The sequence below is a fragment of the Gekko japonicus genome, unplaced genomic scaffold (genome assembly GCF_001447785.1).
Source record: "Gekko japonicus isolate JY-2015 unplaced genomic scaffold, Gekko_japonicus_V1.1 scaffold392, whole genome shotgun sequence".
Lineage (NCBI taxonomy): Eukaryota > Metazoa > Chordata > Lepidosauria > Squamata > Gekkonidae > Gekko > Gekko japonicus.
Window position 1 is genome coordinate 640,479 of NW_015174853.1, and position 17,181 is coordinate 657,659.

Here is a 17,181-nt window from a genome sequence, read left to right on the forward strand (position 1 = left end):
ACTATATATCAGGCACCTAGCTGACTCTGAAGTTTCCAGAGGAGAAATGTGATACAAGCTCACAGTGCCATTTGGCTTTTGTCCAGCTAACATGCTATCTCATAGCAAAAGCAGTGAATTGCATACAAAGTTGTTTGGTATTAAAGTTATACATTATTCCCTTAAATTTCTGAGTCATCTATTTGCTTGCATTTGTCCAGAGAAATATGTTTATATATTTGAAACTGATGCATGTTGCAAATAAAAGGGATCCCCCCCCCCTGTCTGCATGTTGATGCACATTTTGCCTGCAGCATAAGCCATTCCATTTTCTTAGTTACAGGCACTAGGGGGTTAGGAGAAGCCCCATGACTGGAATAACAGAGTATTGCACGTCGGGATTCAGGTAGTGTGGCAGACCTTTGTATGTTATATAGTATAGTGCACATCTGCACAATGCCTGCGGTTAATCTATCCTCAAAATAAGCTTCAATACTACATGTTAATTCCTTTTGAATAAAGAGGATTTTATTTGCTACTACATCAAGAATTTAAAAATGTACCTAAGATAACATGCATCTTTTTACAAAAAAGAAAAAGCTATGTGAACAGTTGGCTTTGTGTTGCAAGCCCTCCTTTTCCCTTGCCTGGATTGGCTGATAATTTCCAAAGCTTCAAGGCTAGCATTTGACTGACTGAAATGTAAGCAGTGGTAGTACATTTTTCACACATAGAACACTCTATTCCTCCAAAGCCTCTGGTGTCTCCTGTAAACAGTACTACAGCCACAGCTCCTTTGGCACTGCTTGGCAGTACAGGATCAGAATGGTAAGAAGCTCTTTGATATTTTTATCGGATTAAGGGGAAATATTGCTGCTTGGAAATGAAAATGATGCATGAAACCTGCTGATGAAGACAGTAGTGTAGTATTTGGATCAGGCTGCAAGTGGCTGACAATAGGGGTGTCAATGTTTTGCTAGGAATGAAAGGCAAGTTGGTGACATATATCGTTGGTTCTGATAATATTGTGCAGTTTAACTAAAGCCTTTTGATGATAAGACTCCTGATTAAATAGAGAATCTTGCTGTCAGTAAGGGCAGCTGTGTTCATGTTTTCAATAGCCTAGTCAGGGGCAGTTATGTACATTCAGATGTAAATAAAAGAAGTGCTCCAAGAATAGTGCAGATGTAGAATTTCTTCTAGTGGCTCAGCAGCACTATATGTATAAAATGCCCATGTATTTGCTGCCCATGTATTTGTTTGTAAACCCCCCCCCCTTAAGAATTAAAGCAAAATATTCCAATAAGCAGAAGAAATACTGCTTTGGATACATGCATTAAAAATGTTCAAAACCAGAAAGCAGCATCAGTGTCTTTCACACCGCAGGAGATGTTAGCCTTGTTTGTTTTTGTTTTAATTTAGTTAAAGCATCACATTGTTAGATATTAAATAATTGCAAGCAGCAGGCAAAGGAAGGCTGCACCGTCTTTACTATTAGCATCTGGATCCACCTTAACTGGGGAAAGAACAGGCAGTATTTCTCAGCTAAACATACAAGTCAATGCTTGAGAACTAAACCCTTTATTTTAACTATTTATCTGGATAAAAGGTTAAAATGATAATGGAAATAATAAGTGCACTAAGGGAAAAGAAGGATAAACTGGTATAATGAGCCTTTTTTGACTACTAATGAGTAAATAGTTGTGATTTAAAGAAGCAATTCTGTGACATTATGTTGTTGAAAGCTTTGTTCATGTTCTGTGACACTTTATTTTTTAAATTTCTGTGACACTTTATTTTTAAAAATCTGAGCGAGTCATGTTATGCAGCCCACAGACAACAAGTCTTTTAAAGAATTTTTGATTCTATGACTAACAGATGTTTTAACCTTTTATCCTTTCCTGCCTTCTTTGGTGGGAAGCCTCTCCCAATCCAATTTTAGGGAACTTGCCCCATGTGTGGAGATGTACCCCGATCTCCCAATCAACCTAGGGCTTGTGTCCCACACATCTTAATACCCCCCCCCAAAAAAGAATTTTTGACTCTGACAAGTTTTTAATTTTTAATTTGGAGCAAAAAATATAGAACACAAACACACAAACATACTTCCAAATGTGTTTTCAACAGATACCACAAATAGGATGCTCCTTCTGAAATCCTGCCTTAGCTTATACATGACAGGGTATGAATGAGTTCAAGAATCATACTTGTAGCAGGATGCACAAGCAGATAAATCAGTGATGGGTCAAATAGGTTGCTGATGTTCCAGCATGCTGTTTTGTCAGAACTTAAGCCCTTAAAACTGTTGGTTCTGAGTGAGGAATGAACATGGGGAGTGTTTCGTATCTAAGGTTTCAGTGTTATGTTTCCATTTCCACATCAGAATTTAACATAGTGGAGATTGGCTATTATAAACAAGCAACTCTTCCCCAGTGTTGTACTTGATCATTGTTCTAAATAATTTGCTAAACTCCAACAAATAAAGTTAAATAAAATACATGTTAAACATTGTGATCTAGATGCAGAATTAATTTTGATACTATGCAAAAAATAAAGTGTTTCTCTCAAAGGTAAATCAAACAAAGAGAAACTCATGGCATGGGCAACATTTAGAGGAGCAATGCTTACAGGATCAATTTTGGCAATAAAATAATATGCTGTACCATGCCAGTAAATCAGGGCCACCTGAATACAGTACCAACCCTGTTAATATGTACAATCAGAGAAAAACATACGGACATGAAATCATCAGAAATCCAAATTATTTTTTACACATGCAATATAAGATATATAAGAAATTATACATAATAAGGAAATTCCAAAGTATTTCAAATAATTAAATTATTTTTTGCCACTCTTAACTACACCATGTTGGCTCTCTTTCTTGTACCTTAAACGGATTTAAATGTATATGACTGTTCATGTAAATTGAAATCCAGCAAGAGATGAATTTGGGGGATGGATTGCCTTCTGGTTAGAATTATGTGGGAGAAGCCCATGAGATTGTCCCTGCTCATGTGGTTGCAGTACCCAAACACATATTCTCTAGTATGTGTAGTATGAGAGCCAGCATGGTGTCGTGGTTAAGAGTGGTGGTCACTAATCTGGAGAACCAGGTTTGTTTCCCCACTCCTCCACATAAAGCCTGCTGGATGACCTTGGGCCAGTCACAGTTCTCTCATAACTCTCAGCCCTCACAAGGTGCCTGTTGTGGGGAGAGGAAGGGAAGGTGACTGTAAGCCACTCTGAGACTCCTTAAGGTAGAGAAAAGCAGAGTATAGAAACCAACTCTTATTCTTCTACTACTATGGGACTGTATCATGTTGGGGTACTTGTAACAGGGGCCTAAGGTTCAGCTTCCTTTGGAAGTCTTAAACCATTTGACTCGCAGGGCTCTTTTTGTAGAAAAAGCCCAGCAGGGACTCATTAGCATAATAGGCCACACCCATGACAGCACAGCTCATTAGCATATTAGGCCACACTGCCGTGTTACCAGAAGTGTGGTCATCCAGCCATACCCACCTTTTGCTTCTTATTCTGTTTACCTTGTTTGTTGTCAAAACTCAGGGCTTTTTTTGGAGCAGGAACTCCTTTGTATGTTAGGCCACACACCCCTAACGTAGCCAATCCTAATGAGTTTCTGCTGTTGCGTGTGGCCTATTATGCTAATGAGTTCCTGCTGGGTGTGGCCAACTTGGGAGGCAGCCGGAACTCCGTTCCTGTGCGTTCCTGCCCAATAATAGCCCTGCATTTGAGTGAAAATTTGGTGGTTCAGTGTTTTTTAATGGACTTTTTATTTAAAAATTAATTTTCTTGAAAATTATCAAGCTTAATTGGACATTTACTGTCCCTTTCAGTACTGTAGTCTATGTCACTCAGTGGTGGGACAGGTTAAAATGCCATAAATAAAATATCAAAATATATTTTCTTTTATATTTGGAATTTATTCTTGGTAAAACAGTTGTGCTGAAGGTGGTACAGCTATCATATATTGAGTTTCATAAGTAGCTTACATCATAGCAATTATTTATGGTCATTTATAGTCTGCCTTTCACACTGAGACTCAGGGCTCATGAAGATATGAGGAACTCTTCTTTTTTTCTTCTTTATGTTTTGTCTTATAATGAGTCATAAAAAGTTGTCTTATAAAGCAGTCCAGCATAATAGGCTGTAGTAATTGTTCTCGAGGGTTCAATAAAAACTGTTCTCTGAGAACAAAAATGTTTATAGTTTGAAATTGAGTTCTGAAATGACACATCTTTCAAAATAACAACTCTGTTGCATTGGTTACCTCAGCTTCAGTTTACTTCCATTTCAGATTCATCCTTTCTTGCCTTTCCTAGTTTTCATGCAGGAATCAAGTTTGTATCATGGTACTCTGAGAATATAGAGAGTTGCTATGGTAACCAATGCTTACCTATTGTGCTGGGGCTCTTCTTAAGTCCATTCTTAGGGTACAAGAAAAAGAATAATAAAGCAGAGACTGGGACCAATAAAAACACGATATAGGAACACATCTGTGGGTGAGATTCAACTCTCTTTGTAATTTTAAAGGCTGAGATAAGTTATCACAATTCATCCTACAACATATTTTAAACTACTTGTGCAAATTATTTAAGCTGTGAATTGGATGGCAGTGTCTCCATGTTCCTATTAATGAGCATTTCAGTTGTTAAAAGTAAGTAGTATTATTTTATCAATCGGTCATGTTATCGATGCAACAAACATGAAATTAAGCAAACACCGGAGGATGGCAGAAGACAGGAGGGCCTGGCGTGATGTGGTGCATGGGGTTGCAAACAGTCGTACTCAACTGTGCGACTGAACAACAACAACAAAGTATTATTTTAGAACTTGTATTTCTAAATGACATAGTTGCAGCATACAACATAGAAACAAAAAGCAGTTAAAGAACAAATATAATCGACTACCTGTTCATGTGTAAAGTAAAGGGTATATGGATATGTCTTTTTTGCATCAATAACAGTGTGCAGGAGATGGGAGCTATGTGAGTCCCTGCTGTCCCTTACCTTGGTTTGCTTCAATGTTTCAAGTATCCCCCCCCCCCAAATCTGGCTTACTTTCTGTACCAAAGCAGAGCTGAGAAAGAAAAAAATACAGTAATGAAGTGCAGGGAAATTAAGAATAGACAGGGAAAGCGCTTATCTCCCATCATTTGCACAATAGACCTTGCTTTACACATATGTAAACTTGAATAAATACTTCTGGACACCTTGTTGTATGGCCCTGAGGTGGAAAATACACATTTCGGTCATAACAATGACCTCTCCAGCAGTTATGAAATGTGAAAAAATGTTGCCAGATAATTCAGAGATTATAAAGCATCTCAGTTATACAGGTATTGCTCTTGTAATAGTTGTTCAAAGATGCCTGATACCTTTGGTCCAGCAGTGCCATCCTAAGGAGAATTACAACCCTTTAACTTTAAGTTTGGAAGGGTGTCCACATGAAAATTTATAGCTTATTGTAATTATCCTGTGATGCCACACTGAGCCCATGTGGAAGGGCGGGATATAAGTCAAATAAATACATACATAAATAAATTAATTTCTCAATTTGGTACAGGAGGATTCAGTCCAGGAGGATGCAAAGAATATATGGAAATAAGTCTAAAGAAGTGGGCAGCAACTCAAAAGCTCATACCCTACCATAAATTTTGTTAGTCTTTAAGGTGCTTCTGGACTCTTACTCTTTCTACTGCTATTAGAAATCACAACATTCAAAAACCAGTGGGGGGACATTTTATAGGTAGAAATGTCCTTCCAGGACATTCAGTTGCTGACCTAAGAGTAACAGTTCTCTTACAAAGGAATTTCAAAAGGAGATTAGAAGGAAAGACTGCTGAATTGCTCCTGATAATGATGCTCGAGACAATGCATACTCCTGGACTGAACTTAGATCTAGGTTTCTTCTCTCATTACCGATGCCTGCTATTGTAATTTGGTGTCTGAAATCACTTCACTCTCAGGATATGAGGACAGATGGACCCACATTCTAGCTGTATCTGAAGAAGTGAGAAGTGACTCATGAAAGCTCATGCCCTGCCACACATTTTGGTAGTTCTTAAGGTGCTACTGGACTTTTGCTCCCTTCCACTAATAAAGATTGCAAGCTGTGCTATTAGGTTTCTATCCCCCGTCTGTTAGAACTGGAAAGGGTTCTCTCTCCCCCCCCTCTCTCCAAGGGCGTAGACTTTCCAATTTCCCCGACGGAAATGGACATTTTGGTAGTTCTTAAGGTGCTACTGGACTTTTGCTCCCTTCCACTAATAAAGATTGCAAGCTGTGCTATTAGGTTTCTCTCCCCCGTCTGTTAGAACTGGAAAGGGTTCTCTCTCTCCCCCCTCTCTCTGAAGAAGTGTGTGCACACAGAAAAGCTTGTACCTGGAATTAAACTTTGTTGGTCTTAAAGGTACCACGGGACCAACCCCCCTCCCTCCACCCCTCCACATAATATTCTTGTTGACAAGTTGGTAAAATGTGATTTGGATCATATTACTGTTAGGTGGATCTGTAACTGGTTGACAGCTTGCACCCAAAGAGTGCTTGTTAATGGTTCCTCATCGTCTTGAAGAGCAGTGACAAGTGGAGTGCCCCAGGGATCTGTCCTGGGACCTGTTTTGTTCAACATCTTCATCAATGGTTTGGATGAAGGAATAGAGGGAATGCTTATTAAATCTGCAGATAATACTAAATTGGGAGGGGTAGATAATACTGTAGAAGACAGAGTTAGGATACAGGATGATCTTGGCAGGCTGGAAAACTGGGCTAAAACAAATAAAATGAATTTCAATGGGGATAAATGTAAAGTTCTGCATTTAGGTAGGAAAAATCAAATGCATCATTATAGGATGGGGGAGACTTGTCTTGACAGTTGTATGTGCCAAAAAGATCTAGGGGTCTTAGTAGATCACACACTGAACATGAGTCAGCAGTGTGATGCCATAGCTAAAAAGGTAAATGTGATTTTGGGCTGTATCAACAGAAGTATAGTATCCAGATCACGCAAAGTGTTAGTATCACTTTACTCTACTCTGGTTAGACCCCACCTAGAGTATTATGTTCAGTTTTGGGCACCACAATTTAAGAAGGATATAGATAAACTGAAACATGTCCAGAGGAGGGCAATGAAGATGGTGAGGGGTCTGGACAAGTCCTATGAGGAAAGGTGGAAGAAGCTGTGTATGTTTAGGATGAAGAGGAGATGACTGAGAGGTGATATGATAACCATCTTCAAGTACTTGAAGGGCTGACATATAGAGGATGGTTCAGAGTTATTTTCTGTTGCCCCAGAAGGTCAGACCAGAACCAGTGGGTTGAAATTAAATCAAAAGAGTTTTCAGCTAAACATTAGGAAGAACTTCCTGACAGAGCAGTTCCTCAGCAGAACAGGCTTCCTTGGGAGGTGGTGGGCTCTCCTTTGGTGGCTTTGCAAATAGAGGCTAGATGGCCATCTGACAGCAATGCTGATTTTGTGAACTTGGGCAGATCACAAGAAGGGAGGACAGAAGGGTTGCATCAGTGCTTAGTTGTTGTGGCCCTTTCTTACACACCCAGGGAAATGCCGATCGCCACTTTGGTTTAGCTGGAGATCCTGGAGGGGTGGTTGCCTTCTTTTGACATAGAGCAGGGGTCACTGGAGGTGGGGGGAGATATTTGTGAATTTCCTGCCTTGTGCAGGGGGTTGAACTAGAAGACACTGGAGGTCCCTTCCAGCTCTATGATTCTGTGATTCCCTCTCTCCATACTGGTTTATTGTGCCCTTCCACTGATAAAGATTGCAAGCTGTGCTGTTTGGTTTCTTTCCCCCCCTTTCTGCTAGAACTGGAAAGGGGGATCTCTCTCTCACTCTCTCATCCTCTCTCTCTGGCCCTTTCACACCCCCTCCCTCCCTCTGAAGAAGTGTGCTTACACATGAAAGCTTATACCTGGAATAAAACTTAATTGGTCTTAAAGGTGCCATGGGTCTCTCTCTCTGGCTCTTTCTCTTCCCCTCCCTTCCTCCCCAAAAGAGGACGGGGTAGAGCACTCAACCAATCAAGGGAAGGGAAGCTTGGCTTTCTCTCTCTCCTATGCAAAGCAAGAAGCAGGAAAGGAGAGAGCTGGGCAAAAGCAAGCTGTGATGCAGGAAGCAGAAATCAGACGAGAGCCAGTTGCTCGCAGGTCAGATAGGAGCCCTGCAGGGGCTGGTTCTGGCCTGTGGACCATATATTTGACACCCCTGCACTACAGCTTGAGCACATGCATATGGAGATGACAGCCATTTCTGGAAATGTTGATTCAGAGGGTTTTATCTTCATTTTCAAAATTTGCCAGATCATTTCCTATTCTGCATGTACCTATATCAAGAACTTCGGTACATTAATGAATTAATGTACATGAGTGAAGGCAAGACCTGTATTAATGCTTACTCTCTGCTGCTGTACAATTTTGTACTCCATTCAGTGCTGTGTAACTAACAAACTGTTTTTCACACTGGCCTGGCCCATGAGTGCTTATAGAGTATTTTTACATGGACTGATAAGAACTTGTGTTTGAAATAAAAGAGACAACTTCCTGAAAACTCTGAGAAAATCTAAAAGAAGGTATAGAATAATAAGCCCAACATCTTTGCGCTTATTCAAAAGGCAATTTGCAACTGCAGCATCTCCTTTCTTATGACTAATAATACTTTCTAAGTATATGATTACATATTTCCAGTGTTTCACACAAGAGCTGCAAAAAAGCCTACTTGGCTTCCAACCAACCTTATGCTGTGAAGGTACTGGAATTTCAGCAGCTGACGCTCCAGAACTTCTTCCACAATCTTCAGTTGGTGCATTCTGTGTAGTGAATGTTGATAAAATTTGTAGAGCATTTCTAGTTTGAAATTCAGCTCTTTGAGAATTCTTTCTGCCTGTCTTAATAATTTCCAGCCTGAATGGAGCACTAAAGTCAGTCACTAGTCATCCAGCCCCCCTCCTTGAAACTTTCTTTTTGAAGTTCATGATGATGTAGAATATACTGTAACATCTACAGCCACCTCCATTATCTGTTCCTTTTGACAAAATGCTAAGCTCTGAGCCTTCCCTTTGCAGAGGAAGCCCAAAGGAACTTGTTAAGCATGCTTGTTCAGTGTTTTTGGTTTTGAATATGTTTACATTCCTCAGCAAATATGAGAAATGTAGAAGACTCTCAATTTTACTGCAAGCATAGTGCTGCCAACTCTGGGTTAGGAAATACCTGGAGATTTTGAGGCTGGAGACTGGAGGGGGGAGGGGAAGGGCTTCTACAATGATATAGAGACCACCCTCCAAAGCAACCATTTTCTCCTGGGGAACTGATCTCTGTCATCTGGAGATCAGTTATAAAAGTGGTAGATCTCTAGGCCTCACATGGAGGTTGGGAACCATAACCACAGGGATTCTGATTGGTTGCTGCTGTCACCACTGCACATACCTCCAGCTTTAGACAATGTAACTCATAGCAACTAGTTAAGGTGGGAAGTGGTGTGTGCATAGGGTTGCCAGCACCCAGGTCCCAGTGGGGGTTCCCCCCTTTTTGGGGCTCTGATCCACTGCCAATCAGCTAGACAGCAGTGGAAATCCCACCCTCAAACAGGGTTGTTGCTGTGCGACGTCCCCGTCATGATGATGTCACCCAGAAGAGACATCATCGCGATGACAACGTTGGAGGGTGATGCTCTAGTTTTTGGGTAAATGCTATGGTTTTGATGGCAAATATATATGTATATATAGAGGGAGAATTTTGCCCCAAAACTAGAGCATCACCCCCGATGTCAGTGACACAATGACATCACTTCTGGGGTGACATTATTGCACTCTGAGCGTGAAGCATGGATGGCGGATGATCCCGGGAATGACCCAGGAGGCCCCCCCCCGGAAGAAAGATTGCATGTAGGTGAGCCACCACTGGTACACAGCCTAGGGCTGCCTGCCTGATGCTATGGCTTCTTTCCTTTGCTTTCTCTCTTTCACCCTCTGTAGATCAAACACCTTTCCATGAGCACTCTCCGACAGTGCTAATAACCAATATATAATCTCTCAAGTGAGTGGGCACATGGAAATTGTTCAGGTATCTTGATGACTTGGCTTTAAAGCTGATTCCTCCCCCCCTGTACTGAGAATTTTGTTTATCTACTAAAGTTAGATGCCAGAACAGGAAAGCTTTACCATATTGTAAGCACTTACTGCTTTAAAGATTTTCATTAAACTCAGAAAAAATCACCTTTGATATAATATTCAGATTATCACTGGGATACATGTATATCCTGGAATGTGTTTAGAAGCACACGAGTCTGAATTGGAGATAAGATGTGTGCACATTACAGTTGCCAGCCCCCAGGTGGTGGCTGGAGATCTCCTGGGATTACAACTGATCTCCAGGCAACAGAGATGGGTTCACCTGGAGAAGATGGCTGCTTTGGAAGAGGGACTCTATGACATTATAGCCCATTGAAGTCCCTCCCCTCCCCAAACTCTGCCCTTCTCAGGCCCCCAGATCTTCAGGTATTTCCGAGTCTTCAGAGCTAGCAACCCTAATGCACATATAGAAATGTCTGTTATTTATCCACGCTTTTAACCATTGTGGGCAGTAGGCAAAGAGCCATCTGAGATGATAAGAAGAGCTTCCCCTTCTTGGGCTAGCTCTCCCTTGTACAGAAATTAGACTGATCTGATCTGGGGCCTCCTACAAGCAAGTTCTCGAGGCTCCCTCCCATTGATCTGTGGTGAAACCCTTCAAAAAAATTGCATACAAATTGTTCTGTAATTGCCTTGTGATTTAAAAAGTCAAAGATAATGGCACTGGTCATTGCTTGAGACAGGATATGTAGCTTAAAGGATGCCAGTCAAACTTGTTCCAGTTCATGTTCCTAAAATAAAGTAGAAGGGTGATTAAAGGTTACAGAGATTGCAAACAGATCCTGTATGGAATGAGCATAACTGTAAAACTATTTATGGCAACTGCAACTGCACAGGCTTATCTTATTGTAAACTAATGGAATATTTTCATTTATAAAGGTTCATCTTTGTTGCTCGAAAGGGGCCCTTTTACTGTAATATATTTCAAGGCTAGGAAAATAAATGCAAACTAGCATTCAAATTGGGTGAAGATAATTTAGTCAAATTAGAATTGATAAGATCCATTTCAGATATAATTTTCCTCTATAGATATCACACATGACAATTTTCATCTAGAAATATTCCTTCCATGGAGAAAAATAGACATGACCTTTTATGTGGGTCGCCCTGCATGTGCATAGAATCACACAGTTGGAAGGGGCCATACAGGCCATTTAGTCCAACCACCTGCTCAATGCAGGATCAGCCTAGAGAGCATCCTTGACAAATGTTTGTCCAGAAAAAAGTTGTAGTCCAATGGCACCTTTAAAACCAACAAAGTTTTATTTAAGGTGTAGGCTTTCATGTGGGACGTGCACTTCCTCAGACAAACTGAAACAAAATTTCTTCAAACAATACATACAGGAAGATGGGAGTGGGGTGGAAGCGTCAGGAAGGACCAGTCAGAATTAAGATGCATAAATGAAGCTGACATTGAATCAATGAATGTCAGCAAATTACCACACAAATGTGAGTGTTTGTTCAGTAGCTGCTTAAAGGCTGCCGATGAGGGGAAGCTCACAACCTCCCTAGGTAGCTGATTTCACTGCCGCACAACTCTTACTGCAAAAACGTTTTTCCTAATATCCAACCGGTACCTTCCCACCCTTAACTTAAACCCATGATTGTGAGTCCTGGCCTCTTCTGCCAACAGGAACAGCTCCCTGCCCTCCTCTGTAACAGCCTTTCAAATACTTAAAGAGAGGAATCATGTCCTCCCTCAACCTCTTCTTCTCCAGACTGAACATTCCCAAGTCCCTCAGCCTTTCCTCATAGGGCTTGGTCTCCAGGCCCTCAATCATCTTGTGATGTCATATATCACCGTTATATATGGCAGTGTACATACAAACAGTGTATATGAACTTTCCTATATAGAAGTGGATAAGTTTAAGGAATCTTTCAATTTATTAAAGGTTACCTTATATAACTATTTTTATATGATTGTTCATTTTAAGCAAGAATAGTGCTACAATAATTCAATGATGCTACAATAATTCAATATTCATTGCATTTCTTGTAGTTTTATGCCTGGTGTCTTCATAAATATGGCAGAAGATTATGATCCTTTCATATCCTAATGCAGTCCATTGGAAAATACCTGTTGAGTTTACTGGGATCCATTCTTTCATATTGGGTAGGATCCTAACTTCCACAAATGGCACTATATGGTGAACTGCTGGTATAGAACTGGATAATTGTTACACATTTCATACTTGGTATGAGATGTTTGCCCATCCCTAGAGCTTCTACATGCCTTTGTAGTCCATGAAATTCTTGTCTAACATGCACCTTTTAATATACTAGCTAAAGGTGATGAAGATGAATACACAACATTATTAGACACTGGTGTTCTGAAAGTTTCCTTGTGTTAAATTTATTTGGTTTTGGCTTGAAGTCTGTCTCATTTTCCCCCTCTACTCTCTCTTTTGCACTAAATGACATACTTGATTGTCTTTGCCTCTATTTTATCCACAGCAACCATGTAAAATAAAAAATGAGTCAAATGGCACCTTGAAGACTAACAAAATCTATTCCAACATAAACATTTATGAGCTCACTTAATCCAGTTATGAAGTACACAACTATAGTGCATATATTTATAACTGAAGTTACAAGCAACAGAAAAGTATTACAAAGAGAGGCTAGTGGTGGAAAGTGCCATGAAGTCGCAACTGATTTATGGTGACTCTGTAGGGTTTTCAAGGCAAGAGACAAATAGAGGTGGTTTGCCAGTAGCCTGCCTCTGCATAGCAACCCTGGACTTGCTTGGGAATCTCCCATCCAAGTACTAACCAGGGCCAACCCTCCATAGCTTCTGAAATCTAACAAGATCAAGCTAGCCTTGGGCCATGCAGGTCCAAACAATCTGCCATTTCTAAGCAACGTGGTTGTGAGGGCAGTAGCAAACCAACTTCAGGTCTTCTTGAATAACTCATCTGCTCAAGAACACTTTCAGTCAGAATTCAGGCAGGACTGTGCTTTGGTTAACAACCTCTGTAGACGAATGTAGATGAAGGCCATGCCTATGTTCCTCCTACTGGTTTTGTCTTCAGCTTTTGATACAATGGACCATGCCATCTTGTTGAGACATTTGGAGGCAGAAGTAGGTATCAAGGGATCCTGAGTCTTCCAGATATTAGTATGACACTCTTAACCGCTATACCACACTGGCTCCCATATTGATAGATCTCTTCAGCAGTACAAAAGAGTAAGAGTCCAGTAGCACCTTAAACAAAAGCTCATACCGTACCACAAATTCTGTTAGTCTCATATTGATGACAGTGTGTGTGTTTGTGTGCAGAAGTTCCATATCTGCCTATTCCTTCTATCCACTGCAACTGTTTGCGGGTTCCACTTGTACCATACATTTTTAATAAAAAGACTGAAGAATGAAACAACAGAATCGCAAAGGATTTTATTTGCTATTGTTGTAGGAAATAGCACTCTCAGTTTGCTGCAGAGATGCTGCATATAGTTCTGTGATCTTCTGTAGTCTCATAGCAACTCTAAGGGTCAGGAGATGAGACTAAAATTTAGTTTTTAAATCCCTGTTTCCATTTTGATGCTCTGCAGTTTACAATGCAGCAGTTTAAGAATTCTGTAGAATAAATTTGTCTTTGAAGTATTACTGAATTATTCAATTCACAAACACATCTGGCAGCACAAAGCAACCCAAATTAAAAATCGTATTTGCATTTAATAAGAATGGAAGCATTTTTCAGAGCAAGAATAATTTGTACCAAAACAGGAAATAAAATATGAATTTCCCCCATAAAACTGGGATATGCTGTGAATATATGAAACTGGAAAGGTTTTTTCATGTATAAATAAATGCCTTGATCCAGCTCTCACTATAGTTTAAAAACTGACAAGTGGGTAACCCATAATGACTTGTGGGGTCACTTGATTTTTCTTGACAGCCCCTTCCCTACACTATTCCCTCTTTCTCTACTCCTGGCAGCACCTGTATCCTCTCCCTTTCCCTGCTTCCTTCTCTCCTTCCATTCACTGACCAACATTTTTTTATCTGCCTTGCCCCTTCATACCTCACCTTTTCCTGCAATGGGTACCCGAAGCACCCTATGTTATTTTCCTCAGTTTTATCCTCACAACAACCCTGTGAGATCGATTAGGCTGAGAGAGAGTGATTGGCTCAAGGCCACCCAGCAGCCTTCCATGGCAGAGTGGGGATTCAAATCTGGGTCTCCCAGCTCCTAGCCTGACAGTTTAAGTACAACCACACTGGCTCTCAGGTTTCCCTACTTCCCTCCCCTGGAAGCTTCTCCATAGGAAAAGGGTGCTAAAGTTGCAAAAGTCATGTAGTAGCACGTTGTTCAAGTGAGTTGTGTAGTGTTTATAAGTGGCCGCAGCCAAGGCACACAAGTTGTGTGGAGTTTACCACTCAGCCCTTGTGGTTTGTATGGCATTGAGTTGCCCAGTAGCCACTGCTGCACCTGGATTGCAGAAATTGCATGGTAGCAACTTGCTTTTTGGTTGCTGCTGGCCCTGGCCCTAATGAATAATATATGGTCAAGGATGAGGATAGATCTTGGGATGTATATTCAAAATGTACATCAAGCAATGCAGGGCAAATAGCATCCAGAACTTTGGATGCTTATCCAGGTTTTACTCATAATTCCTGATCCAGCAATGAAACTACTTATGTATGAGGATCTGCTTAGCTAAACTAGGGTGATGATAGGCATTAGCAGGGGTCATTTCCTGCGGGAGCGCACAGGAGCGGAGCTCCAGCAGTAAGGAGCCCAGGGGGTGGGCACATGCAATAAGCCCCCCCCTGCTCCCAACAGCCCTCAACCGGGCCACAAGGAGCAAGAAGCAACCAGGTAAGTTGCAGAGCCCTCCCCCCACCTTCAGGTACAAGCTCTCCCTCCTCTGTGAAAGAAGATCTGTGTGTTCCCCTGCCCCATAGCTAGCAATCCAAAATAGTCCAGTGGCACTTTTAAGACCAAGTTTTATTCAGGTACAAGCTCTCCCTCCTCTGTGAGGACAGATCTGGATGTCCCCCCCCCCAATAGCTAGCAATCCAAAACAGTCCAGTGGAGCCTGGGCGGTGGGTGTTGCCTTCTGACACACTTCCGGTGATGTCAGGCAGTGTGGCACATGCAAACAAGTTATGCTAATAAGTTATGCTAATGAGCTCCTGCACCTCTTTTTCTATGAAATGACCCCTGGGCATTAGTATCTTCAGTTGTCCATATTAAAGGAACTATACTCTTTTCAGTACATTTCATGCAAAGTGTCTTTATTATGTCAGAGAACTGAATTTGATAAAACTTGTAGTTTTTTCCATGGGGGGGGGAGTAGAGAACAGAGTGCATGCTACTCCATTTGTGACTTAAAGTTGATTGACATGTTTGTTCCCTGTCACACTTTTATGTATAAAACTGAAATATGCATTTGTATCATGGCAAAAAAAAGGAGGGGGGGTTTATTGGATTTTATGTTCCTATTTTGTGTGTCCTGAATTTATTATAAATTTCAGCATCAAACAGAACTGATTTTTAGTTATTTAATTACTCCATTTGTAGCACACTTTTCTCTCTGAGATTAAGGGTTGATTACAACTAAAAACAATGCAATAAGAACAATAAAATACAACCAAACAATTAGACCACAGTAAGATGCTGAACTGCAGGCTGGAAGGTAGGTAGGTAGTTCAGCAGTTCGAGACCCGTGTGTCGCATGATGGAGTGAGCTCCCATCTCTGGCTCCAGCTCCTGCCACCCTAGCAGTTTGAAAGCAAGGAATTGCAAGTAGATAAATAGGTACCACTTCAGTGGGAAGGTAACAGTGTTCCGTGTGCCTCGGCATCTAGTCATGCTGGCCACATGACTACGGAAACGTCTTCGGACAGCACTGTTTCTTCGGCTTGGAAACGGAGATGAGCACCACAACCCTAGAGTCGGATTTGACTGGATTTTGAGTAAGGGAAACCTTTACCTTTACCTAACACAGTATAAAACAAAGAATAACTAGGAGTTACAGGACTGGAGAACAATGCTATACAATGGATTGGATCCAGACTAAGATTTCCGTTATCAGAAGGCACTTTCATCCGTAAACAGAGCTTTCCTGCCTCTCTCTCACCCATGGTAGCCCTTTGATCTACCTGAAATACTGTTCCTGGGGGATAATTGACCCTCAGGAATGGCTGGCGGGGCAAACTGAAGGTCTGCAGCAGGAAGCAAGAATGGGCAGAAATTACCCCTTCCTTTCCATTAGTAAAAAATATAGTCTAGATCCAGCCTGACACCTACAATTGGAAGACAGTGCAATAAACACAGCATAGTATATACCATAAAGACTGCCTTAAATTCTCTCTGCATTAACTACGATCTTAATTCACTTCATAAGAATGCCCTTTGAATAATTCCATTTTGCACATCCTGCAGAAAACTGTTCTATAAAGGGTGTTTATTACATTTGTGATAATAATTCAAAGGTATTGTATAATGTCAGGATATTATTTTACTTCCTAGCATTTTTATCTCTGTTTTAATCTCTTTCAGTCCCAGCAAAAATGCATTGTGATCTTTGCCCTGGTTTGCTGCTTTGCAATTCTGGTAGCACTGATATTTTCAGCTGTGGATATTGTGGGCGAAGATGAAGATGGACTTTCAGAAAAGAGCTGTCAAAAGAACTGTTGGTAAGAGGTAACAAACAAAACTTCTCTTTTGGGGTGGGCAACTATTATCATGCAATTGAAAAATTCAGAACAACAATTTGGGATACCATGTCCTCTACCTCTTCTCATAAGAATACAGGCAATTTGAATTCAGTACTTCAGCTGGGCCAATACAAGAGTAAGAAAGTTATGTTTGTACTGTTTGAGTATAAAAATAGAATCCTAGTTACTGCTAGAAATTAATCCCTTCTCAGTGCCAGACTTTTACTATATAAAATCTGCCATGTGACAGCCTGATCCACAAATAGTTTAAAGTCAGCATAGATGGATTTCTGCTGACTGAGAATGTTTTCTACAAATGAGCTTAAAGCATTTTCGTTTAAATTAGAATAATGCCTATACTGGCCACATGTTC

General features: G+C 40.8%; 1 protein-coding gene across 1 annotated transcript in view; it reads left to right on the plus strand.

Moving 5' to 3' along the window:
- PLD5 (phospholipase D family member 5) overlaps positions 1-17,181 on the plus strand; it is a 167,712-nt gene that overhangs the window by 46,348 nt on the left and 104,183 nt on the right. The window contains exon 2 of the mRNA XM_015424564.1: positions 16,651-16,787. Within this exon, the coding sequence (XP_015280050.1) occupies positions 16,651-16,787 (137 nt within the window). The remainder of the gene's footprint in view (positions 1-16,650; positions 16,788-17,181) is intronic.